The 27,651-nt window shown below is 45.9% G+C and overlaps 1 protein-coding gene across 1 annotated transcript in view; it reads right to left on the bottom strand.

The window, feature by feature from the left end:
- The window catches only part of PMS1 (PMS1 homolog 1, mismatch repair system component), an 86,176-nt gene that overhangs the window by 28,756 nt on the left and 29,769 nt on the right, over positions 1-27,651 (bottom strand). The window contains 1 exon segment of the mRNA XM_075934175.2: positions 19,281-19,397. Within this exon segment, the coding sequence (XP_075790290.2) occupies positions 19,281-19,397 (117 nt within the window).

The following is a 27,651-nucleotide window of genomic DNA, read 5'->3' as shown; positions in this document are numbered from 1 at the left end:
CAAATAATCCAAACAAACTAATAAAATAATAATAATAATAATAAGAGCTGAAGTAGTTTATGTTTTGCCTGAAGTAGTTTATGTTTCTTGAGAAATTCTAGGCCCAGATCCTCTACTACAGTAGACTACCACTCAGTGCAGCAGAGGTGGTTTTAGTTGGGGCCTAGAAAAGTGGCTTTAAGCCATGTTTGCTCTCTCCCTCTCTAATCCTTGGATCAGTCTCAGGGGGTACTCTGCAGCAAGGAACTGTCAGAGTAAGATGACACCTTTATGTTCGTCTGATACCCATGGTTGCGTTTGACCCTTATACATTTTGGAGGCATCATTATAATGATTGCTACATAGACAAGAATTGCTCTAGATACTCCTACTCTTGTCCATCCTCTACAATGGGGGAAAGCAGGGCTGCATAAGTTCTCTGCTGGACAGGGATCCCCCTACATTAGGACAACTTTGAAGTGGTTTTGTGCTGTCAGCAGGGCCAAGCAGCTTTAACAGAGGCCAGCATCTGGTCCCCCGGGACACTCTGACAAACAGATGAATAGTCAATTCACTTTGCTGCATACTTTTAAAATTATATCAAGTTTATGAAGTCTACACAAGAAATCTCCGAGGCATCATGACATCTGCTTGAGACATACTTATGTGTTTTTTATACAGATGCTACGGTAATCTCATTTCAAGATGCCAGCACATGTTCCTCTTGGTAAATCTAACACAGAATTAAACACAGGATTCAGAGGACTGATAAATAATTAGCAATGAAATATAGGGCCCTTTGCCCCATCATCTCCATCTCATGAGTTCAAATTTAGGATAGACTCAATGCACATGAAAGTTGCTATCATGATGGCCTATACAATACCCCTTGTGAAATTGTTCTCTAGTTCAGCTCCAAATAGATGTCATCCACATTTTAAAATCTTCTGCAACAATTGGCATGCTAGTTGGCAGGTTCAGCAGTGAGGCCAGGGAATGAATGGACATGAGGATTAAGCCACTAGCTCACTTCCTTGGGTTAAGGCTGAGATATGCATGTTTGACTAATTCCTCATGTAGGAACTGAAAATCAAAATTTCAAAGATGCTGACTACCCATGACCCTCACTGACTTCAATAAGAGCTCTCTCAGGATACTGGTATTGAATCAAAGCGTGCTGGCTCCCTAAACAGCACACCTAGCCTCTGTAATACAGGAGTTGGCTGAACCATCACCTTGACCAACACTAGTCACCATCAGGATGCCAGTATTGAACACAGGCCCATCACATCTTTAGGCAGCATCCCTACCAGCTACACCACAATAGTGCATTGTATTGTGGCCCTTTAGTCACACAGCAGTCATGTTGTACAGACAGCATACTCTTGAGGTACCTAGACCACACAAAGACCTCAAGAAGAAGCAGAAGGTTTCTGAGCAACAGGTCACAGCCTATGGGTTGCCACCTCGCCCAGCTTTGATATGCTGTCTTGGCTGATATTACCTTGTTACCTGACCCAACCTTGCCTACCTATTTTGCCATCCCACCTCCTTGGATTGGATCTCCTGGCTCCTGACCCTGGTGAGAAATCCAGACATTGCTCCAGGCTGTCTCTAATATCTGCCTAGCAGGCAGCCCACACATCACTTGACCACAGGGCTCTAGTCTGCCTTATGCCCAGAGGCTGACGTGGGCTGGACAAACTATGACTGTGCTGGATTTTTAAAAATCAGGATAGATTTAGATGCCTAACACTTGGAAGCACAGCTTCAGTTCTTTCTAAACGGTGAGGCCACCCAGCCACCCATCAAGCATCACACATTTCAGATGTTCTTTCCCCATTGCAACACTGCTCCTGCCCTCTGCCTGAGATCCTGCTGTTTGCTGGGCAGAGTGGGGGCAGTGGAAAAAGGGGGCGCTCATATCAAGGTGTCCTCTCCCCCTGTACTGCATCTCTGCACAGCAAGGGATGGGATACAACAGGGCTCAGGGGGCTTGCTGGCGTCTGCTGCTTTGTCTGAAGCAGGCTTCAGACTGAATTCCGATATGCTTAAAGGAGCAGCATACTCTGTCTCTCTGTCACAGAGATACACGCACACAGTATCTCTTCTGAGGAGGATGGAGGCACCCATCTGTCACCCTGATATGACATCCCGGGAGGCATGCTGCCTGCCAGGGACCAACATCAGAGACCCTTCAAAGGGATTATTGAGGAGCATCCAGCCCTCTGACTACTACACCATACTACTCACCCACGTGGGCACTAATAATACTGCAAGGTGTGACCTTAAGCAGAATACAAGACTCAGGGAGTTTGAAACAGGTGGTGTTCTCTTCAGTCCTTCCGGTCAATGGTAGGGTCACCAGGCAGAGGCAGGTGCATCCTGGAGTTGAATGCCTGGCTGTGAACATGGTGTTGGGCTTTGGCTTCTTTGACTATGGGATACTGTTCCAAGAAGAACTGCTAAGCAGAGATGGAGTTCACCTATTGAGGAAGGAGAAGAGAAGATTTGGAAAAAAACTGGCAAACCTAGTGAGAAGGGCTTTAAACTAGGTTTGATGGGAACAGCTGACCAAAGCCCAAAGGTAAGCAAAAAACACGGAGACCTGGGAAATGGGACAGAAATGAGGGAGAGAATGGACTAAAATAGCAGAGATAAAGGAGGGACAAACCAGATCTGGGGGAGGTGGGGGGGGGGGGCAAAACCAAATCAGTATCTTAGTTGTCTGTATACAAATGCAAGAAGTACGGGAGTAAGTAGGCAGAACTTGAAGTGCAAGTATATAAACAGAACTATGACATAGCTGGTATCAGAGAGACTGTGGGATAATACACATGATTGGAATATTGGTATAGAAGGGCACAGCTTGTTCAGGTAGCACAGGCAGGGAGAAAAGGGAGAAGGTGTTGCCTTATATATTAAAAATGTATGCACTTGGACTGAGGTTGAGATGGACATAGGAGACAGACTTGTTGAAAGTCTCTGGGTTAGGTTAAAATATGTAAAAAATAAGGATGACATCATGGTAGGGGTCTACCCCAGACCACCTAACCAGGCAAAAGAGGTAGATGAGACTTTTTTTAAACAACTAACAAAATCATCCAAAGCACAGGACTTGGTGATGATGGGGGACTTTAACTATCAAGACATCTTTTGGAAAAACAATGCTGCAGGGCACAGATTATCGAACACGTTTTTTGAATGCATTGGAGACATTTTTTTTATTTCAGAAGGTTGAGAAAGCTACTGGGGGGAAGCTGATTTAGATTTGATTTTTAATAAAAAGGGAGGAAGTGGCTGAGAATTTGCAAGTGGAAGGCAGCTTGGGTGAAAGTGATCATGGAATGACAGCATTCCTGATTGTAAGGAATGGTAAGAGAGAAAACAGCAAAATAGAAACAATGGATTTCAGGAAGGCAGACTTTATTAAACTCAGGGAGCTGGTACGTAAAGTACTATGGGAAGCAAGACTCAGAGGAAAAACAATTGAAGACAGCTGACAGTTCCTCAAAGGGACATTATTAAGGGCTCTAGAGAAAACTATTCCACTGCATAGGAAAGACTGGAAATATGGCAAGAGACCACCTTAGCTTAACTGATCTTAAATGATCTTAAAATAAAAAAGGAGTCTCATAAAAAAGTGGAAACTAGGTCAAAGTACAAAAGATGAATATAAGCAAACAATGCAATTATGTAGGGGCAAAATTAGAAAGGCAAAGGCACAAAACGAGCTCAGTCTAGCAAGAGACATAAAGGGTAACAAGAAAACATTCTACAAATACATAAGAAGCAAGAGGAAGCCCAAGGACAGAATGGGCCCATTGCTCAATGAAGAGGAAGATTCAATAACAAAAAACGTGTAAATGGCAGAAGTGCTTAATGACTTATTTGTTTCAGTTTTCACCAAGAAGGTTGGTAGGCGACTGGATGCCTACCACAGTGAATGCTAGTAGAAATGGGGTAGGATAAGTTAAAAAGTTAAAATTACTAAGAAAAGTTAAATGTCCTCAAGGCCTGATGAAACACATCCTAGAATTCTCAAGGAGCTGATAGAAGAGGTATTTGGGCCATTAACTATCGTTTTTGAAAAATCACGGGAGTCGGGAGAGATTCCAGAAGACCGGAAAAGGGCAAATACAGTTTATATCTATAAAAAGGGAAATAAGAACAATACAGGAAACTGCAGACCTGTCAGCTTAAGTTCTGTGCCAGGAAAGATAATGGAGCAAATAATTAAGGAATTCACTTGCAAACATCTAGAAAATAATAAAATCATAGGTATTAGCCAGCATGGATTTGTCAAGAACAAATCATGTCAAACCAACATTTAGCAACCCTCTACCCCTCACCAACCACTCCCCATGTCCAGCTTTGTGGCGCCCCCTGACTGCTCCATCCCCTGTTCTTCCCCATGCCTGGGCCCTGTAGTACTTCCCACTTGCTGCACCCTGCCAGTCCTATCCTGTGCTTGTCTGGTCCCTGCTACGTTCCCTGCTCCCTACAAGCCCTTCCCATGCCTGGCCCTGGCGGTGCCCCAAGTCCTCTGTCCCCCATCCCTTCCCCATGCCTGGCCTTTGCAGTGCCCCGCACTCACCTCTCTCTGGCCACGGAGGGGTGAGGGGAAAGGAAGAATGCTTTGCACAGCTAGCCTGCACCCAACATTCCCCTCCCCCTCAGTAACATACCACTGGGGCAGTGAATAATGATCATGCCCAACCTGCATCGGTGGGAAGCACAATGGTAGCACCTGAGCCTCTTACCTAATGCATAGAGGGGCAGGAGCAAGGAAATTGCCAGCAGGGCGAGCAGGGAGTTTACCACATCCTGTTGCTGCGCTTGCGCTCCCCGGCCCACCCTGGTGTGGATAATGCTGTCTGCGGGGCTCTCTCCACTTTGGTTTTCCCTATGAAGGAGATAGGCAGTGCACAAAGAGCCCTTTGTGGTGCGGCTACTGCCCTGAACCCAGGGCTTATCCATGCTGCGCCTGCTGACAGCGTGGGCAGCAGCTGGGCTGGGCTTTCCCCTCCTCTCTGCAGCACTCCGAGTTTGCTTCGCCTCTGCCAGCGTCAGGGTGCACTCCAACCAGGGCTCACTGTAATGGGCTGTTCTAACTGAGCCAGCGGCCTGCCTCTCTGCTGCCTCCTCCCCTGGCATTGCAGTGTCGCTGGGGGAAATCTCTCTCACTCTTGCCTACCCGCCCCCCAAGCCTGGTGATGCTGATGACATCATTCTGTCGTCCATCAGGATTTTTATATATATATATATATATATATATATATATATATATATATATATGGAGAGATATCTAGGTTTTTTGATTCTACTGGAGGCGCACATTCACACATTACTTTGATACTGATGCACAGAACAAAATACTTTCTGCACATGGATGGAAAGAAATAGAGGGCACATTGCAACTTTTTTTTTTTAAACTTAAACTACATACACAACAGAACAGATAAGCCTTTGGATTCAGTGTAATCCTTTGTGATTCATGGTCATTTACTTCACATCAGCAAGCTATTTATTCCCACAGCTCTGCAATGCACATTCTGTGCCAAAGCTGGATTGTTCTGGTCAGCAATGGTCACACACATAACTAAATGCCATTGGTCAAGTTAAAGAGGTGTCAACTGCCTGTTGGACCATTATCAGGAAAAGCAGCTAGCAGCTCTCTTACATTTTATACTGCAATTTCCAATCTAAATGTCACTCTGCTTTATGTTTCAGCTTCTTTTAAAAATTTTAAATATTAGTCAGACTTAAGTCACTTCAAACAATAGCTTTGCTAAACAAATGGACAACATTAAAACAAAATTGGAAGGCTCTAAAATTAGGCAGTTAAGTAGTTGCCATTTTCCATCTTAGCTGACTGTTACTACTGTTTAAAATTATTTAGGAAGTCACCATTCACTGTAAAAAAAGTTAATGAGTCAGTTTTCTAAAATTGGACGGACTAGCAAAACAATCACAATGTATGATAATACAAAGTTTTAGAAAAATAGATAAGTAAGTAATCTTGATTTTAAGTTAAACCAGTTGTTTAAAAGCTTCAGAGGGGCAGTCTAGTTAGTCTGTAACTGGAAAAACAACCAATAGTCTAATAGTACCTTAAAGACTAACAAACATGTAGATGGTATCATGAGCTTTTGTGGGCACAACCCACTTCTTCAGATGAATGGAGTTATTAAAGGTACAGTTCCAAAATAAAGAGGGGAGGGGATGAGAGAGGGAAGGAAAAAGAAGGGAAAAAGGGGAAACTGACTCATGATTATTATATTATGGGTGAGATTTTGTAGCCCATTTCAAATTATATGACCCTTTATTCCATTTGCTTACAACTTCTGCACAACTTTAGTCATTTGAGTTGACATTTTCCATACCATTATATCTGACTTAACCTCCCCACCCCCAAACATTTCCAGCTAAAATATTTTGGCTCATTTAGAGAAGAGAGGTGTAGAGAAAAACATAGTGTTAAAAAAATATGGTGATCTCTTTAAGTCGTCCTAGCAGCCCTAGCTTTGGGACTTTAAATGTGATGGGCAGAATAGGTCTGTGTGTCAGGAATGTACTTTTTGCAACCTGCATAAAAATTAACTCAAATTTGGTCAAGTTATAAGACTATGAAAAAATCAGTTTGCACATGCTCAGGACAGACATGCTAGAACACAGTTTAATTCCCTAGAGATTCTGTTCACGCTGAGCATATTCCAAATACAGGCTGAGGAGGACTTTCCTTGAAACTGCAGTTCTCATCTGCTCTGAGCCATGCTGGATCCAGTACCTGAATTCTGAGCAGGGAGCCTGCCATTCTGTGCTCTTCATGCCTTGCTGACATTCAGGCATCCATTGAAGCAGAAGCTCCCCAATGCAAAGGAAGAGGCACAAGAGTTGGACCTGGTGAGGGAGGGAATGGAGTAGAATGGGGCAAGGAATCCAGCAAGAGGAGACTGAGATTGGTGGGGGGGAAAGAAACTGGGAGTGATGGGGAAGACTGAGAACTAGTAAGAGGGGCAAGGAGATGATGGGGACAGGGGAGAATGATATCACAAGAAGTCATGGTACAGCGAAGAACTGGAGCAGTCTGGCAAAGAAAAGGGAACAAAGAGCTTAGTGGGATATTGAGGTTGAACAAGGAGTCTAGGGAAGGGGATTCAGAGCTCACAGGGAATGTGATCTTGGGGATGTCTGGATTTGGGATGGGAAGCACAGAAGAGATGAGAAAATGGGAGAGAACTATGAATGACTGGGGAAGGAGGTGAGGCCTAGGAGTGCAGAAAAGGAGAATGGGACTTGCTGGACAATGAGACTGAAGCTGAGATGAGAAACCTCAGGATTAAAGACTACAACTGGTTAGTAAAGAAAATGGAAATGGGACAAAGAGGTGGAGCAGGGACACAAGACAGAGACAAGCTGGGGGGGAAAGCAGAAGAATCTGTACTTACTACAGCCCACATTTCTCCAGCGTCTAAAATGGAACCCAAGATTGCCAAGTCTCACAATTCCTCTGCTGTCAGCAAAAATGTAAAACTCTTGGGCAAAGTATATCAACTCTGTTAGTGCAGGTTCACAGAGTGTCACAACCTCCTACTACTATCAAGTTAATCTCTTAGCTTAGTGGGACAAGGGGGTAAGGTGGATCCAAAGGTTCTATCCTGCTGATGACCTATATGGCTCCCAATATACCACAAGGTAGGAATGATAGAAATGTACCACTGGAAGGAACCTTGATGAGTCATCAACTCAGCCACCTGCGCTAGTAAACCTAAATCATCCCTGTCAGGTGTTTCTCCAATCGGTTTATAAAACTCCAATGACAGGCATTCCACAACCTGACGTGGAAGTTTATTACAGAACTTAACAACCTTTATATTTAGAAAGTTTTCCTTAATACATAACCTAAAGCTCCCTTGCTGCAAATTAGGCTTGTGTTTCTTGTCCTAACTTAGTGGACATGAAGAACATTTGATAAACATCCTCCATTTAACAGCCTTTAGCATTTTTGAAGACCTATCAGGTCCCCCTTAGCCTTCTTTTCTCAAGACTAAACATGCCAAGTTTTTTTTAATATTTTCTCAGTCAGGTTTTTAAAATCTTTTAATTTTTGTTGCCCTCACAGTACAGCAATCGAGTCCTCACTAGTGGCCAGTACAGCAGAACAATTACCTCCCATGTCTTACATACAACACTCCTATTAGTATAACCCAGAATGATATAGTTTCCTTTGCAACTACATCACATTGTTAACTCATATTCAATTTATGATCCATTATTAACCTCAGCTCTTCTTCAGCAGTACTATTGCTTAGTCAGTTATTCCCAATAGTATAGATGTACATTTGATTTGTCCCTGAGTATAATATTTTGCACACATCTTTACTGAATTTCACCTTATTGAATTCAGACCAATTGTCCAATTTGTCAAGGTTGTTTTGAATTCTAATTCTATCCTCCAAAGTGACTGAAATTCTTCCTAGTTTGGTGTCATATGAATATTTTATAAGCATACCCTCCATTTCATTATCCAAGTCATTAATGAAAATTCTGAATAGTGCCGGACACGGCACAGACCCTTGCAAGACCCCCTTGACATGCCCTCTCAGTTTGATAAGTACTCTGAGCATGGTCCTTTAACTAGGTGTGATCTGCTTTTCAATCATTTCATCTAGACCATTTTTCCCTCGTTTGTTATGAGAACGTCATATGGAATTGTCTCAAAAGCCATACTAAAATCAAGATATATCACATCTATTGCTTCCCCTTTATTCACTAGGCCAGCAACCCTGCCAAAAAAGGGAAATTAGGTTAGTAGTCCTTTGCAATTCCATGCTGGCTCTCTCTTATAACCCTATTATCCAGCAGGTGTTCACAAACTAATGAATAATTTGTTCCAGTATCTTTCCAGGTATTGAAATTAGGCTGACTGGTCTATAATTTCCTCGGTCCTCTTTGCTTTCCTTTTTAAAGATAGGTACTATGTTTGCCCTTCTGGGACTGCACACATTCTCCAAGAGTTATCAAAGATAATTGCTAGCAGTTCCAAGATTGCTTTAGCCAGTTTCTTAAGTACCCTAGGATGAATTTCATCATTCCCTGCCAACGTGAATACATCTAGCTGATCTAAATAATCTTTGATCCGTTCTTTCCCTATCTTGTTTTGCATTCCTTTATGGACAATCTGTTTTTTCATTTTGCTTTTTAAACAATCTAGGAAATTATACACCAACACCCACAAAGTTAAAAGAAGAAGAAGTTACTGCACAAGGTGAGTAACGGTGGTTCTTCGAGATGTGTCCCCGTGGGTGTTGGTGCGTTGTCGTGCCGGCGACCGGAAACTTTTCTAGCCATTTCTGCCATGCTGCGCAGGCGCCGTGACGCCCTCCAGTGTCGTTGGAATTGAAGGGCGCCTATGCGCGCGGCTCCTCCGTTCCTTCTCTACCCGCTAGAGTATAAGGCTCCAAGCAGGGGAAGGAGGGAGGGTAATGGAGCACCCACGAGGACACATCTTGAAGAACCACCGTTACTGCACAAGGTGAGTAACTTCTTCTCCTTCGAGTGGTCCCCATGGGTGACTACACTGCAGTTGTCGGCTCACAGAGGTGAGTTTGGAGCCGTGTAGTAGTAACTGTGGATAACAGCCTGTCCCACTGCTATGGAGGGTGCTATGGAAGCGGAAAGAGCATAATGTTGCACAAAAGAGTGGTCAGATGACCAGGTAGCAGCATTGCAAATGTCTTGCAGTGGAACATTACGAAGGAAGGCGGTCGTGGCAGCTACCGCCCTGGTGGAATGAGCTGTGATAGTTCCAGGTAAGTGCTTGCCATATAGGGTGTAACAAGTTCGAATGCAGGATGTAATCCATTTAGAAATTCTTTAAGAGGAGACTGCTTGCCCCTTAGATCTTTCAGCATAAGAGATAAAGAGTCTAGGTGAGGCTTGCCACGGCTTCGTGCAATCAACGTAGAACGCCAGAGCTCGTCGGACGTCAAGAGTGCGCCATGCAGTCTGGATTGGGTCAGCGTGAGGCTTCGGAAAGAAGGCAGATAAGTGCATGGGTTCATTCACGTGGAAGGGGGAGGGTACTTTAGGGAGGAATTTAGGGTGAAGTCGGAGTAACACCCTGTCCTTTGTAAATACAGTGTATGGAGGGTCGATCATCAAGGCCGCAAGCTCACTCACCCTCCTGCTAGAGGTAATGGCGACGAGGAAGGCTACTTTCATAGACAAATGAGACCAGGAACAAGTAGCTATAGGTTCGAATGGCGGTTTTGTCAGGCCCTTTGAACGTGGTTTAAGTCCCAAATGGGGTCTGGTGGACGGACAGGAGGAAAGGTATTCTGCAATCCCTTAAAGAAGCGTTTAGTCAGTGGGTCAGCGAGAAAAGAAGCGCCATCCATGGAATGGTGAAAGGCTGCTATGGCAGCAGCGTGGACCTTGATACTGTTAAGTGCTAGGCTGGACTGTTTTAGGTATAGTAAGTAGTCCAGTAAGATAGGCAAGGAGCGAGGTGTGGTGGGCTTGCGTGGGTTTGAGCATACCAGTGAGAGAATCGAGTCCATTTGTACAGGTAGGTTTTCCTGGTGGAACGTCTTCTACTATTAATTAGAATGTCCTTCACCTGTTCCGAGCAGGCAGTCTCAGCATCCTGGAGCCATGAAGGAGCCAGGCATAGAGATGGAGAACGTCTGGATGAAGAGTCCGACCGTGGTTCTGCGAGAGGAGGTTGTGGTGGAGAGGAAAGGGATACGGGTCCGTCACCGCCATATTGAGGAGGTAAGGATACCACGTTTGTCTGGGCCACGCAGGTGCCACTAGAATGACTAGTGCCTGGTCTGTTCTGATCTTGTTGAGGACTTTGTGTAGGAGCGGGAAGGGAGGAAAGGCATACAGGAGAGAGGCATCCCATGTGATGGAAAAGGCATCTCCGAGGGAACGATTCCCCAAGACTCCTCTGGAGCAGTAGAGGTGGCATTTTCGGTTGTTCTTTGTGGTGAAGAGGTCCACCTCCAGTTGGCCCCAATGAAGGAAGAGCGGAGTGAGGACAAGTCTGTCGATTTCCCATTCATGCTGGTCCATAAACGTACGGCTTAGAGCGCCTGCTGTGACGCTGAGTATCCCGGGAAGATAAACAGCCGAAGGAGTGACCCCGTGTGATAGGCACCAGTTCCAGAGCTTGATAGCTTCCGAACACAGGGAAAGGGATTGAGCGCCACCCTGACGGTTGATGTAGTACATGCAGGTGGTATTGTCCGTCATGATGGTAATGGACTTGTGAGCTATGTACTGAGCGAAGTATTGGCATGCTTCTGACCGCCCATAACTTGAGGAGGTTGATATGGAAAATGCTCCATAAATGACCATTTGCCTTGGGCTGCGATGTGTCCCAAGTGGGCTCCCCATCCCATGAGTGAGGCATCAGTTATAACTGTGAGAGTGGAAGGTGGGCGTTGGAAAGGAACGCCGTGTAGCATGTTTTGAGGATTGTCCACCAGAGCAGGAAGTTGATGATGCGTGGTGGAATGGTGACGGACTTGGAAAGTTGGTCTCTGGAAGGCATGTAAACCGTCTTGAGCCAGGACAGGAGAGGTCTCATGTGGAGTCTGGCCAGGCTGACGACATAGGTTGTGGAGGCCATGTGCCCGAGGATTTTGAGGCATTGGCGGACCGTGACAGTCGGCACTGCTTGTACTGCTTGGATAAGGTCGCATATGATTGCGAACCTGTGCTCAGGAAGAGTATCCCTTGCTGTGACTGTGTCGATGAGGGCGCCTATGAATTCCAGCCTCTGCATTGGGCATAGAGTGGATTTTGCGTAATTTATGTGAAACCCGAGGCTGAGTAGAAGGGCTATTATGGTATCTGTCATGGCCTTCGTCTCCTCGAAGGACAGGTCTTGGCATTGAAGAGAGGCCATTACGACTGCCAGGGTTTTGGAGAACACCCTGAGGGCCATGGACAGGCCAAACGGGAGCACCCTGTATTGGTAGTGTTGGGTGCCTACCGTAAACCGTAAGAAGCATCTGTGAGCAGGATGAATTGTAATGTGAAAATAGGCGTCTTGAAGGTCGAGAGCCGAAAGCCAATCGTGTTGATCGAGCGCAGGAATGACAGTTGATTGGGTGACCATTTTGAAACAGTGGTATGCAATGTATTTGTTGAGGCGCCTGAGGTCTAAGATGGGTCACCACCCTCCCGTCTTCTTCTGGGTTAGGAAGTAGGTTGAGTAGACACCCCGACCCTGGAATTGTGGTGGTACGTGTTCTACTGCGCCCAGTTGAAGAAGATGTGAACCCTCCTGTAGGAGGACTGTTTCGTGAGAAGGGTCCCTGAAGAGGTACGGGCTAGGAGGGTGGGTGGGAGGAAGGGAGGTAAAGGGGATAATGTAACCAGATTGAATCAGATCCAAGACCCATTTGTCCGAAGTGATAAGGGACCATTGGTGGAAAACAGCCTGGAGGGGGTGGTGGAACTGAAGGGTACCGGTTGGAAGTGTCAGTGGATTGGCTTCCTGGCTCTCGACCTGACCTTCAAACCTGCTGCTTGGTCGATGGTGGATAGGGTGCGACGTGCTGTTGTTGTTGTCGCTGTGGTCTATGGTGCTGAGATCTTTGTTTGCGGAAACTGTACTTGGGTTGTTGCCTGAGCGGCTCTCTCGGGCGTTGGTAAGGCTGGTACCTAGTTCTCTTGAATGGAGGAGTATACATTCCGAGGGTCCTGAGAGTAGTATGAGAGTTCTTCATAGAATGCAACACCTCGTCGGTCCTAGCTGTGAAAAGGTTGGTTCAATCAAAGGGTAAGTCCTCAACCTTTTGTTGTAGATCCCTAGATATCCCAGATGCTTGTAACCAGGAAATTCTGTGGAGCACTATCGCCGAGTCGTAATTCGAGCTGAGGTGTCTGCCACGTCCATAGTGGGATGCAAGGCTGTGCGGGAGATGGTGTGGCCCTCCTGCATAATACTGAGCAGGGTTGACTGTTTATGCTCCGGAAGGTGTTGGAGGAGATCCTGGAGCTTGGAATAATTAGCATGGTCATAGTCCGCAAGCATGGCAGTATAGTTTGCAGCCCTGAGGAGTAATGTGGATGAAGAGTAAACCTTTCGGCCCATAATGTCCACTTTCTTGTGGTCACTGTCCTCTGGGGTTGTTCTTAGATTAGGCTGTTTACCCTTGTGACGTACCGAATCCACTACTAGGGAGTTCAGAGGTGGGTGGGTAAAAAGGAAGTCCATATTTTTTGGAGCGATAAAGTATTTACGGTCTGCTCTCTTATTTGTTGGAGTGACGGATGCTGGTGTCTGCCAGATATTGTCGGCCGGGTCCATTATAGCCTCATCCATGGGGATAGCAATTCTAGAGGCGGTTGGCGGCTGAAGCGTATGAAGAAGGTGATATTGTTTGACCTGCACCTCTTGGAGATCTCTTTCCTGAGCTATAGTGACTCTTCTAAACAATTCCTGAAATTTTTTCGTGTCATCTCCCGACGGTGGGGCTTCAGTAGTGAACGCTTCATCTGGGGAGAAGGAGGAATTGTGTAGAGGAGATCTGGTCTCGACCTTCAGAGAAAGAGTCGTGTGCATCTGAGGGGGCTAGAGAATTCGGCTCAGTGGCAGATACAGTGGCAGGAGGCGAGGGAGGAGGTGGCTGGAAATAGCAGAAGAGGGTCGGTGGTGACCCTTCTTTGGACGTGGCTCCCAGGGTTGCCATTGAGTGGCATATGGCAGGGGTGGGTAAGCATACTGTTGTGCATACCATGGATGCGGAGGGGGAGGGTATGCATATTGAACTGTAGCCGGCTGCCAGGATGGAGGTCTATGTGCCGGGCTAAAGTGTTGCGATGAGAACCTGCTCCTTGGTTCGGTGCCAATGTCACTGACTGAGCGAGAAGCGGCTGAGGAGTGCCGAGATCTCACTGAGTGGACAGAAGAACCTGAGGACAGCGGTGCCAAGGAGGTGTAGCTCCGCACCAGGGATCGGTACTGCTCACGCCTCTGAGACGGTGCGGGGCGATGCGGTTGCGGTGGTAGCAGCGCCGCCAGCGGGGGAGTTGACGGTGCTGAGGCTTGTTCCGGCACCAGAGCGCTCGAAGGTGGTTTGTCGGCACGGGCCTTTTTCGGTGCCGAGCACAGTGCCGTTTTGGCATACTTCGGCGCCATGCACTCTTTCGATGGCGTTTTTGGTGCTGAGGACGGCTTAGGTGCGATAGCGGTTGGTGCCGCTGATTTCTGCCTTGGCTCTGCATGAGCTCTTTTGTACGGTGCCAGTGTCTTAAGCTGAGATGCGCCAGAGGTTCCCGTCCTATCCTCGGTGCTAACCCGTAACGCTGATGGTGCCGAGGATAGGGATGGAGTCGGAGAGAGACCAGTTTTAGAGGTCGTGGAAGAAGAGTGGGTAGGGGGTTGATTTTTCTCCATACCCTTACTTGGTTGAGGTGATTTAGACAGCGTAGGAGAGTCCTCTGAGGAGGGACGGAGGGACTTCTCATATAAGAGTCTTTAGTCTATTGTCTCGGTCTTGGCGCGCCCTCGCCGTTAGTTTGGAGCAGTGCAGTGCAGGCACTTCTGAGTCTGGTGCGCCTCCCGAAGGCACTTATTACAGTTGGAGTGCCCGTCGGAAGCAGGCATGGCATCTCAACATGATTCACAGTGTTTGAAGCCCGGCGAGCCGGGCATGAGGGGTTGGGGAAAAGTGGCAAGCCGCAATGAGAAATATATTTTTTTTAAATAACTAGACAGGAGGCGAATAGGGCTAAAGAACTTGGATGATGAGGTAACTAGGGAATAAAACGAGGTATTTTACTATTTTTAGAGAGAAGTAAGGAGAACAGAGGGCTCTGTCTGCTGCCGAGGACAGTAGAGAAGGAACTGAGGAGCTGCGCACGCAGGCGCCCTTCAATTCCAATGACACTAGAGGACGCCACGGTGCCTGCGCGGCAGAAACAGCTAGAAAAGTCTCTGGTCACCGGCGTGAGGATGCACCAGCACCCACAGTGGAACACCCACGGGGACCACTCGAAGGAGAACATTAAGGTTACAAAGTGACTCAAAAGTCAGGAAATGCCATATAAATATATATGCACACAGATGATGCAAATATTAGGAAGCCAGAACTTATGTTTTCACTCCTCCAACATCTAACCAAGGCATAGAAAATACCTCACTGATCTAGTAACTAATGATCTAAGGACCCGTCTACCCAGGTGAACTCACATAGCTTTCACTTGCCCTTTCATTCCATTCCCTGTATCAGTGATCTCTAACCTTCTAAAGCACAAGATCACTTTTTCAATTTAAGTGCAAGCCAAGGTCTACCTTAAACCCAAATACTCTTGCTCGCCTCTTTTGTGCCCTTTCGAAGCCCCCTCTTCCCCACTCACTCCATCCTCCCTCCCTTCCCCATCCTTCCTCACTTTTATGAGGTAGGAGCAGTGAGTTGGGGTGCAGGCTCTGGTCTTGGATTACAGGATTTGGACTGTGAGAGGGGCTGTGAGCTGAGCTTAGGGCAAGCAGTTGGGGTGCTGGAAGGGTTTCTAGGAGCAGGCTCTGGGAAGGTGTTTGGATACGTGGGTGCTTGAGGCTAGGGCTGGGGTTTGGGGTGCAGGAGGGAGTTCATGACTGGGGTAGGGTTTCAGGATGTGGGGTCCGACTGGGCACTGCTTACATCAGGTGGCTCTTGGGTGGTGGTGCAGTGGGGCTAAGGCAGTCTCATCCCTGGCCCACTCCCAAAGGCAGCCAGCAAACTCCCTCCCAAGTCCTATTGTGACCCTCACTCTGCTTTGTGGAGATAGAATAGAGGGTGAGAGAGGGGTACTTTGACATCAGCACCCCTCTTCCCCTTCCCCTATCCTGCACAGCAAGCAAGAATCTACCGGGGGTTGTGGGAGGCAGCTCTAAGGCAAAGGGCAGGAGCTGCGCAGCAGTGGGGGGAGAGGCAGCTGAAGTGCCAGCACTTCATAGCCCCTTGGTCAGGCCAGTCAAGGTCTCCTGTCAGACTCCAAGATCTACCAGTAGATCCCAATCTACTGGTTGGTGACCACTGCCCTATATATTGCCGTGGAGTCCTCCCACATAAATGCTACATGCCTTCCACATACAAAAAATATTGTGTTTGCAAATGGGAGTGGTTTCTTTGTATTGCTGTTCTTATGCCTGTTGTCAGAGGAGAGCACAAATGCAAAAGCAGTTTCACCTTCCTACTTCTCAGTGTGTGTAGGTGCATGTGACAGGGCGGTGAACCCCCTGCCGCCAGGGCTCGCCAGCACCCACACTTACTGGGGGGATCCGAGGCACTCAGTGGTGACAAGGCCACCCCGTACGCAGGCCATGCAGGGCCTGCTCTGCCGCGGCGCCCTGCGCATGCACAGAGCCCCAGATGACATCCGCGTCTCCCGGCATCCCTGGAGGGGCGGGGACAGAGGAAGGGTGAGGCCCAGCCTGTGTGGGTAATTCAAAATGCCGGAGGCTGAACACTGGAGGGAAGGTCAGGCAGCTGGTGTGATGGAGGCACTGGAGTGAGAGACATTGCTGGGAGGAAGTAGCTCAGGACGGGGCAGTCAGAGCCTGCGGGTTGGTGAATTAAGGGGTCACACCCCACCAACCAGACAGGAACAAGGATTCCTGCCCTTAGAGTCCTGGGCTGGGGTCTGGAGCGAGGGTGGCCCAGGCCCCCCTCCCACACTACCGGAAAGGCGCTATTCGCGGCAACGTGCCATAGAAGTGGCGGACAGATTGACTCAAGCCTTGGTTGGGAGGACAGCTACTCTGGGGAAGGCACGGGGATAAGGAACTAATGGGGTGTCTTAGTGGGGATAAGAGATGTAGGGGGTACAGGATCTGGGCCCAATGATGAGCCCTTTGGTAGGCTAAGGGCGTCAACGCCCCCTACAGTGCATTAGGGATGAAATAGTGTAATCGTTTAAACAGTTAATGGATAAGCACGAGGTTATCTGCACTGTAACGCAGGGGTGGGGAACCTTTCTTGGGTCAAGACCACTGACCAACGGAAAAATGAGTCAGGGGCCGTACACAAGTGAGAAGAGGAAAAAACCGCTCACTGTGGCCCCTGACTGAGAAGGAGAAAAACATTCTCCTTGCACACCAGAGCCTGGGAGACCCAGCCTAGTAGATTTTGTGCACTCCAGCCCACAAGGGGCCATCGGGGGGGGAGGGAGGCGAGAAATGAAGCACCAGCATGTAATCCCTAATGCTGGGGAGAAGAGGGGCCTGTGAACCTCGGGGGCTGGTTCTAAGCAAGTCAAGGGTTGCATCCGACCCCCGGGCCTGAGGTTCCCCACCCCTACCATTAATGGTCGATCCTGGCCCCATTCCCAGGGATCTGACTGCCACCCCATGCTGCTGGCTCTGCCCTTGGAGTGGGGTAGCAGACAGGAACTGGTGCTCTAGGAGCTGACTTTAAAGCCAGCTTTTGGCATGTACCGGCTCCCAGGAAGTCAGATGCTGCCCCGTGCTGCAGGCTCTGTAGTATAAAACTTATACTGCAGAGCTCACAGTAAAGCCAGCTCCCTGGCAGTGAAGTAAGCAACCAGGAGCCAGGTCCTGGCACACACTGGCTGCCAGCCTCACTCCTGGAGAGCTGGCTGCACTGTGGGCTCTGAAGTATGAGCTTTATATTAAGAACAGCCATACTGGGTCAGACCAACAGTCCAACTAATCTAATATCCTGTCTGCCAACAGCGGCCAATACCAGATGCCCCAGAGAGAGGGAACACAATAGGTAATCCTCATGTGATCCCTCCCCTTTCACCCATATCCAGACAAACAGAGGCTAGGGACACCATTCCTACCCATCCTGGCTAATAGCCATTGATAGACCTAACCTCTATGAATCTATCTAGCTCTTTTTTGAACCCTATTAAAGTCCTAGTCTTCACCACATCCTCTGGCAAGGAGTTCCATGGGTTGACTGGGCGCTGACTGAAGAAAAACCTCCTTTTGTTTGTTTTAAATCTGCTGCCTATTAATTTCATTTGGTAACCCCTAGTTCTTATATTGTGGGAATAAGTAAATAACTTTTCCTTATTCACTTTTTCCACATCAGTCATGATTTTATAGACCTCTTATCCTATCCCCTCTTAGTCTCGTCTTTTCTAAGCTGAAAAGTCCAAGTCTTTTTAATTTCTCTTCATATGGGACCCATTCCAAACTCCTAATCATATTTGTTGCTCTTTTCGGAACCTTTTCCAATGCCGATATTTGTATGTGTAGATTAATGGTTTGCATAAGCGCAATTTAAGAGTGATATTCGAATGAACAAACTAATAAAACAAAATAGTTCTCAACATGCTAACTAACCTCATTTACAAGATCAATTATGTCTCAGTTCTCCTGAAGCTAATCTAGTCAACATTGTAACTCATTTATAGCTGCAAGATAGAGAACAAAATTAACAATTATTAGACTACAGAGGAGTGAGGCATAAAACTAAATGGAGGATTTCTGAGTCAAAATATACCTTTGAAAAATATCAGAAAGATATCTCCTGCAAAGGAGGCAACAATTGCAAAGCTCCCATTATTGTAAAAAGGGAGCAAGTAAGATCAATGCAATGCAAATCAATGCAAATCTTATCTGTTAAGGCCTTTAAATTTAGGGGCACATAGTAATTCACACATTTACTTCTGTTGTTGTTATTTTACAGATACTTTTAGCGGACTTTTCACAAATGCAGAGGATGTTCTATACAATACAGGTATATCCATACTGCACCCGGAGCTCAAAATAATCTATGTGATTTGAGCTATGCAAATTGTGTAGCTTATTTCAATTTAATTTCATAATAGCTTATTTTGAAATTTGGCACTGTTTACAGAGCACTTACTTCAAAATAAATCGCTATTCCAAAATGTCCCTTACTCCTCGTGGACTGAGATTTACTGGGACATTGGAATAGCGAGCCTGTTATATTTCATAATAGTGGGCACGCTCAAAAGACGCGGAATAGACGTGTAGCTGTAGCCTAAGATGCTGAGATACCATTGTGGTGATAATGATATGAAAATACAGATAACTAAACAGGTCACTCTCCTGCATATAAGTCATGTATCCTACACTAGAGAGCACTAAATCATCAGTAATTCTACATGTCACTATTTTTGCTGTCACTTGATCACTGCCACACAATGATTCTTGAAGAGCATTTTCAATTAACAAACCAATGATGACAGAGCAATAAAGGAGTTAAACTAAGTTTAGAAGCCTTTTCTTTTTAAATTCTGAGTTTTGTTCTTTGCTGGTAGGTTTTTTGTGAGGGTAGGGAAAAGAATATTTAAAAATTTACCTCAGGATCTTCACAGCAATGTTGAAAAGGTATCATACTGCCCATACCGGCAGTTCCCAGAACTGACATAAAGGACATTTTGTGATCCGACACCCTGGTCTTTTGCCAAATAACTGCCTGAAACAAAATGGCACAGAGTCAAACTTTTGACATTATATTTAAGTTTGTTGAACTCAAGTCATGTGCAACATTACATGACTAAAAACATACATACACAACCATGCACTTACAGGGGACATGCAACATTCTGTATTTTGATCCTCTTGCATTCATAACTTTCAGTGTGAACATACATGTTGTGGTACTTTATGAAATATCATCTCATAAAATCATACTCCTAGTTTAAATAAGAAATAAGAAAAGGAATCTGTTCCCACATATATGTTGCCCATAGATGTAACTTCACTTATGAGGGCTTCTGCAAGAATTGAAATATGTTCATTTGCTGGAAAAATAATCAGCAAAAGAATATATTATGGATCCACTCTGCCGTCACATTGACTCATGTAGTCAGTATGTTTGTATTTCTTTAACTGTATCAGGTTGGGGTCCTAAATATGCCATCTCGCATATGCGTCATACTGGCTGGCATTATAATACAGATGTTATGATGCTCATAGTACCATGGTCAAAAGATAAATCACTGTACTGGGAATCATTAGATTAGATTTCTGTTCTTAGATTCAGTGTCTAATTATCACTCTCTGTGCCTTAGCTTCCTTATTTGTGTAAAGGAAATTATGCTTACTTAATCACTCTTTTGTAAAATGCTTTGAGAGAAGAGAATAAAAAAAAAGACTACACAATTAATTCTACACCTTGTTATGTTGTGCAAGCCCCCTATATAAGTAACACTGGATTTCAGACCCCAGAGGAAACAAGGTTCAAGACTTAGTTTTGACCCTCTTAGCTTTTGTCCTTTTGTACCAACATTAACAAAGAACCTTGCATTTTAAATAATCCCCTATTTTTGGGCTAGTCAGTGGAAGAAAGGGTGGTATTTATCAATTGCTTTTGTTTAAAAAAAGCCCTACACCTACATAGCTATAAAAGGTAACATGAAAAATGTTAAGGACCGCCACTCCTATTACTATCTATACTGTTCACAGATATATTCAAGTGTTTAAAATACAAGTTTTGTCTACATGAATTTAGTTTTTGGCAACCTGAAGTATAAACTTACCGCAACACTAGTTTGCAACAAACAAGTGGTGTGGACTATGCTATGGCACGGTATCCTAGTGTGTTTTTATATACTCCCATTTCAAAGTGGGATAAATCAAAACACACTAGAGAACTTTTAGTGCACACCAACATGGTCTATACATATACTTAGCATGCAGCAAACTAGTGATAGGTAGATTTACATCCCAGCTTGTCAACAACTAAGTGTTTGTGCAGACACATCCACAAACGAATGATCTTACAAAAAACTACAATAGCTTGAGCTCCCCAGAACCATTACAGTCTATCAGCAAATATTTTACAAACACTGACAAACCTTAGTTGAAGTTTTCAAAACAAACTAGAGGATTTAATTGCACAACTCATGTTGAAATTAATGGGAGTTGTCTGACTAAAGCTAGTGAGCACTAAAAATCTTAATAATTATACACAAACTTTAGCCAGCGCAACGTTCCTCAAGTGCTTCAGCACTTAAGCACAAGATAAGTTAAGATAAAAAGTTAGATTTAACCTGAAATTTCTTAACAATGTTGAATTTCAAGTGTCCTAATGTGTACAAAGAACCTAAGAAATGTAAAAGTGAGCAAAAATATATCTACAATTTCAATACAATGCAGAGCCTTAAAATCCCATCTGTCTTTCCAGGTATTTCCTTGCCTTGCATGGTGCATTCCTCGGTAGTACACTGAATTCCAGTAAAAATTATACAGGTACTCTTTCTGCGCAAGTGGAATGTTCAGGCTGCAAGACTGCAGATACAGACTACACTTGCTCCCCAATCTTTATTTCTTTTAATTACACAAACACATGGAGCACTATTTGTACTGCAGGATTCACTGTGTTAGCCTAATTTACTAGTACAAGAATATAATCACAGGGGCCATTATGAGACTCTTTTTCCTTCCAAAAAGTCCTTAATTTAGTGGTTCTGCTTCAGTGGTGGTGGACAGCACGATGAAAAGAGACACATTTCTAGGATTTCCCTAGGAGCTCCACTGGAGTTCCTACTGTGCAGCTGACTGGGGAGCACAACAGACAGGGAGGCTACTGTGACTTTGAGGATGAAGCAGCAGCTCCGAAGTAATATTGCTGATATTTTGTACCATAAGTAGTGGAGGAAGAAAATTCTTCCTCCCTCTGCCCATCAACAAAGCAGTGAGGAAAGAATTTGCTTCAGAGTTCCTCTTTAAAAACCCCATATTTGTTACAGCCTCTATTTTGAGTTATATCCACATTTTAGACAGGCACCAATGTCCCCATATGAATCTGGGTACCATCTCTTTTCTGTATGGTTTTTAGGGTTGCCAGGTGTCTGGTTTTCTACCGGACAGTCTGGTATTTGCGCCCTCTGTCTAGTAGAAAAATTCAGAAAATACCAGACACGTGCAATGTCCGGTATTTTCTGAATTTCCATCTGGGCGCCAGATGGAAGCCTGGCAGGGGTGGGGACGCGACTGGGAGGTGGCCGCGATTGGCGCTGGGAGCCCTGTGGTTGCGTGCAGAAGTCGGGCGGGGCAGGGGCAGTGGCTGTGGCTGGGACTCCCAGCCACTCCCCTCGCCCCCGCCGGGCTTCTACTAGTAACTGAAGGGAGTGCCTACCGGGGGTGTGGCCTGTTGGACTCCAGCTGCGGCCAGAGGCTGCACCCCTCCCCCCTGCCGGCTCTGCTTCCTGCCCCCCTTCCTCTGGCCCCTCCTCTCAACCAGCCCCCCCGGCCCCTGATCCCCCTCCAGCTCTGCTTCCCCCGCCCCCTCTTCCTTTCAGCTAGCCCCGCGGCCTCCGCTCCCTGCCTTCTTTCCTCTTGGCCAGCCCCGCCCCTCTCCCAGCCAGTCCCTCCCTCCCTGCCCACGATCAAGTGTGTCCGGTATTTTGGGGGGGGGGGGTCTAGCTGGTAACTCTAATGGTTTTATGAGAAGCAATCCCATTCCAGGCACTTCCCATTTTCCTGGCACAACCAAAGTCTTACTTTGCTTAAGTTATGCTAAGAGGAAGCTGTATGCTGAATTTGGTAGTCCTAGCTCTTACTGTTTATGATGAATTCTTGAACAAAATAAATAAACAGACAAACTCTCTCAACTATACAGTAGATATGTGTGTGACCGAACTAAGAAAGATGCCTGTGACACAACTAATATAAACATCTCACTGTTTATTGTAGCCTGTATTAATGTGACACCATGGGTACAGATATAAATCTTCATTGCTGATTAATGCAAAAGTGTTATGATGCTTGCCTGGCCCATTGAATGGCTGAGAAAAGATAATTTAAATAAATTGTTTTAAGATAGCCATGAAATGTAAGAATTTACTAAAGTGAACTTTGTAAAAGAAGAAATTGGTAATAATTTAGCAGCACATTTTTACCAACCAATTATTTCTTAAAATCAGGATTAAAAGCTGTGGTCAAAACTTCTGAATCTAGTTACTAGGCCACGTTAGCTCAAAGTTCTCACATTGCAGAGATCAGTCAACTAGTTAAACGTGCATATCGGATAACCACACAACAGATTAGTTTAGATTCATTTTCAGAACTGGCTGCACACTATGAAACAACACAGAGTGATACTTTAAAAATAACTGGTAATCTAAAGATTACATTATAAATTCATGCACTTCACCAACAGGTTTTGAAAAAGAAGACTCAAAGCTGTTAAGAAGCCTTACCTATATTTATTTTTGAAAAAGTGTCATTATTTCCCAGTAAGTTTCCTACAAAACTTGATTTTTATAATCTTGGTTATACCCTGAAACTGTGCTAAAAATATATACACACACCCCCTTATATTTTCTAGGTCACATAAGCCTGCTGTCTGTGATGAGCCAAGTAAGAATCTGACTCTAGTCTGTATGATGACACTGCAAAAACACCCTAATCAAAGATATATTATTACATACAGACCATCTTAGGTTTTGTTGGAGCTGGCCAAATATATCCTGCCTCTTACCATTTCATTGAGGGCACTGTATGAATTAAAAGGCATAAAATGCCATAATAAATATAACATCTATTTCACATGCATGGGAGATTAGTGTATTGACACATTCAAGTTTGTTAATTATACCCATGCATGCTTCATTCAGACCATATATCTCTGTTGCTATATTTTAGAGCACATACAGATAGATAGGCCAAGATTATTCATGATCTTTTGAGCAGGTGCAGAATAAATTGGGGAAGAGTCCCTCATTTGCATGCCACAGTAGGAGCCAGGAACAATACTTTTAAGCTCATGAAGATCAAGAGCTGTTCAGTCTTTCTTTCCAAAAATAATAAGGAAGAAGCTATGTTAATACTTTTACCAGCATATCTGTATTTGTTTATGAACAAAAATAAACCTAAATCTAATGGTTAAGAGAGAGAAACAGAGGTCAGGAGAACTGGATTCTCACAGCATGAGTTACTTAAACTTACTGAACCACAATTTATCTAGCAGACAAATGGGAGTAATTAACCTTTCCTGACATTGTAAAACACATTGTGATCCCTCGCTGTAATACATCTACAAAGGTTTTGGCTTTACTGCCAAAAGAGGTGTGCATTTACCATGTGATAACTAACGCATGATGTAGGTTGAACTTCTGTAGTTTGGCACCCTCAGGACCTGACTGGTGCCCATCCAGAGAATTTGACAAACCACGGAAGGTCAATATTGTGTAGCAGCATTAGTAACACTTTCACTGCTTACTGGGCTCTCAGAAGACATCTGGGTAAATTAGAACTAAACAACAGCACAGAACACTGAGAGCCAGGATTAGTGGATGTAAACAAACTTCATGGGACTGCGAGAAACTGGGCCATGCCCATGATAAGCGTACATGTGGATAACTAAATTCATGCCGGACCATGGATGGAGGGAAGAGGGAAGGAGGGCGGGTCATGGAGCACCCACGAGAACACACATCTTGAAGAACCATCATTACTGCACAAGGTGAGTAACTTCTTCTTCTTCAGGTAGTGTTCCCGTCAGTGCTCCACTGTGGGCGATTTCACAGCAGTAGCCTGGATGAAGGCAGCGGGTTCAGAGTTAGTGGGTTACCGCCGTGGTTAGCACTGAGCAGGCTACGGCTGCGTCTGTTAGAAGGATGTTCTGCAAGGCACAGTGTTTAGCAAATGTAAAGTCTGAAGACCAGGTAGCCACTCAGCAAATGTCCTTCAGGGGAACTCCCTTGAGGAAGGCCACAGAAGAGGCTACCGCTCTCATAGAGTGGGCTGTAATAGTCTGTGGAAGCAGCTTATTCCTTAGTTCGTAGCAGCAGGTTATGCAGGAGATGATGATTTTTGAAAGTCGCTGCGAGGAGAGAGGGGAGCCCTTCGAGTGAGCGTCCAAGGAAATGAACAAGTGCTAAGAGTTACGTGAGTTCTCTCGATATAAAACGTGAGGGTTCCACAAATGTCTAGAGAGTGTAGTCTTGCTTGGCGGTCTGAGGTATGGGGTTTCAGGTAGAAAACTGGCAATATAATGGGCTCATTTATATGGAAGGCGGAATTAACTTTTGGTAAAAAGGATGGTTGGGGACAAAGGATAACCACCTGAGGAGTAAAAATAGTGTTTGGTGGATTGGCTGAGAGGGAGGTCAATTCTCCTACCCTCCTTGCAGAGATAATAGCCACAAGAAAAATCACTTTCATCGATAGGGTATTGAAATCACAGCTCAAAGGAGAGGGGGTCACATTAATGTGTGTAGGACCAATTCTAAATTCCAGGGTTCTGGAGGATGCCTGTGATTGGGAAAGAGACTGGTAAGACCTTTCAAGAATCTCTTCGTGGTTGGGTGAGAAAATGGGGTGAATCCGTCAATTATTGATGAAATGCTGTAAACGCCGCCAGGTGTACTTTGAGCGATGATAAAACGAGACCAGCTTGTTTAAGATGTAGGATGTATTCCAGTATGAAAGGCAATGGGCTAGTGGTGCATGGCACTTTATGGGACATGCACCACTGTTGGAATCTATGCCATTTGTGCAGGTAAGTCACCCGTGTGGAAGATTTTCTGCTGTTCACGAGACCATTCTTAACCTCTTGAGAACAACTTATTTCTGTTTGTTTAAACCAACTAGCAGCCAGGCAAGAAGGGCAAGTCAGCGTGGTTGTGGGTGCAGTATTCGGCCGTGATCTTGTGACAGGAGAGCTGGACGGTCCGGGAGATGGAACGGAGGATGAGAAGACATTCAATATAGGTAGGAAAACGATACCTGGTGAGGCCAGAACGGAACTATTAGAATTATTGTTGCCTCGTCTAGGAGTATCTTCTCTAATACTCTCGTTATTAATGGAATGGGAGGGAACACATAAAGTAGACTCCCTTTCCAACTGAAGAGGAAGGAGTCTCCTATCGAGTGCAGGATGATTCCTGCTCGTGAACAATAATGCACACACTTTGTGTTGTACTGCGTGGCGAAAAGGTCGATGGAAGGGTGACCCCACCTGCTGAAGATGGTACCTATGATGTGTGGGTGTATCTCCCACTTGTGCTGGCAAGCGAACTTTCTGCTCAGCACGTCCGCCATGGTATTGGCTTTCCCTGGTAAGTAGGCGGCGGTGATGGTCAACCATGCTGGTTGCAAAAGGTCCAGAGACGGATCGCCTCTGTGTACAGGAAATGGGAGCGCGCTCCTCTCTGCTTGTTTATGTAGTAGACGGCAGTAATGTTGTCTGTGAGCACTGTTGCAACCTAATTGCGAAGGAGGGGAAGGAAATACTTGCAGACATTCGCGACAGCCCGTAACTCCAACAGATTTATGTGGAGGAGGGACTCTTCAGGAGACCACTGGCCCTGGACTTGGATACCTTGCATGTGTGCTCCCCATCCCAGTAATGAAGCGTCCGTTGTGAGCTGACGCTTGGGTTGTGGTTTGTGAAAGGGGATACCAGCCAGCAGGTTGCCGGAAATGGTCCACCAAATAAGAGATCATTTGACCATGATGGGAACCACCACCATCCTGTGCACGTCGTGCCTGCCTGGTGTGTATATTCTGGACACCCACTGCTGGAGGCAGCGGAGGTGAAGCCGCGTGTTGGCTACGATGTATGTCATGGAAGCCATGTGCCCTAAAAGTTGTAGACACATGAGGACAGGTACTGTAGGGCTCGTGTTTATCACTTGCACCACATCTTGAATGGCCTGGAATCTGGCAAAGGTAAGTAGGCTTGAGCTGTTGTGGAGTGGAGATGGGCTCCTATGAACCGTATAGACTGTCGAGGAGTCAGTGAAGATTTCTGGATGTTGACTATGAGCCCAACTGTATCGAACATGAGCCTCGTCGTGGTAACAGCCCACTCGGCTTCTTGGAATGAGCATGCTCTGATGAGGCAATCGTCTAGGTAGGGAAAGATGAAAATTCCTAACTGGCGAAGAAAGGCTGCCACTACCGCAAGCGTTTTGGAGAAGACCCTCGGGGCTGAGGATAGGCCAAACGGAAGGACTTTGTACTGGTAGTGGGCTGTTCCCACCAGGAAGCGGAGGAAACGCCTGTGTGCAGGATGGATGGCGATGTGAAAATAGGCATTGTGCAGATCGAGAGATGTGAACCAATCATTCTGTTCTAGGGATGGGATGATTGTTGCTAATGTCACCACCTTGAAGCGCTGTTTGCGTACGTATCAATTTAGTTGCTGAAGATCGAGTATGGACCGCCGCCCTCCTGACTTTTTCTTCATCAGAAAATAGTGGGAGTAAAAGCCCCTCCCTTGGAAGGCTTCTGGGACCCTCTCTATTGCTTCCATGCTGAGTAGGTGGTCTACCTCGTGAGCGAGAAGAAACTCGTGAGATGGGTCCCTGAAAAGGGAGGAGGAAGGAGGGGTAGTGGGGGGGAGGGATAGGAATGGAATCATGTAGCCAGATGTTATTAGCTGTATGACCCATCGGTCCGATGTTACTGCGACCCAACGGTGTTGGTAGGGCCTCAAATGATGGTGGAAGAGTGCTTTGGTGACATTGTGAGTAGGTAGCAACTGGATGGTTCACAGTCCCTCGACGTTCCCGTCAAATCTGCTGTTTGCCTACCTGTTGGTGAGCTGGGCTGGGCTGTTGTGGACGACGCCTCTAGGGGTGTTGGCAACCTCTTTGGGTTTCATATTGTCTCCCCTAGGGTGGTGCATAGGGGAGCGGTCTCTGCCTCTGGTATGGCGCGTGGCGCCTCCGTCTAAAAGGCGGGGTGTACATACCCAGAGTCCTTAGTGTGGTGCG

This window comes from Pelodiscus sinensis, chromosome 7 (genome assembly GCF_052426305.1).
Source record: "Pelodiscus sinensis isolate ZL-2025 chromosome 7, ASM5242630v1, whole genome shotgun sequence".
NCBI classification, from domain to species: domain Eukaryota; kingdom Metazoa; phylum Chordata; order Testudines; family Trionychidae; genus Pelodiscus; species Pelodiscus sinensis.
This window is presented reverse-complemented; position numbering and strand designations above follow the sequence as displayed.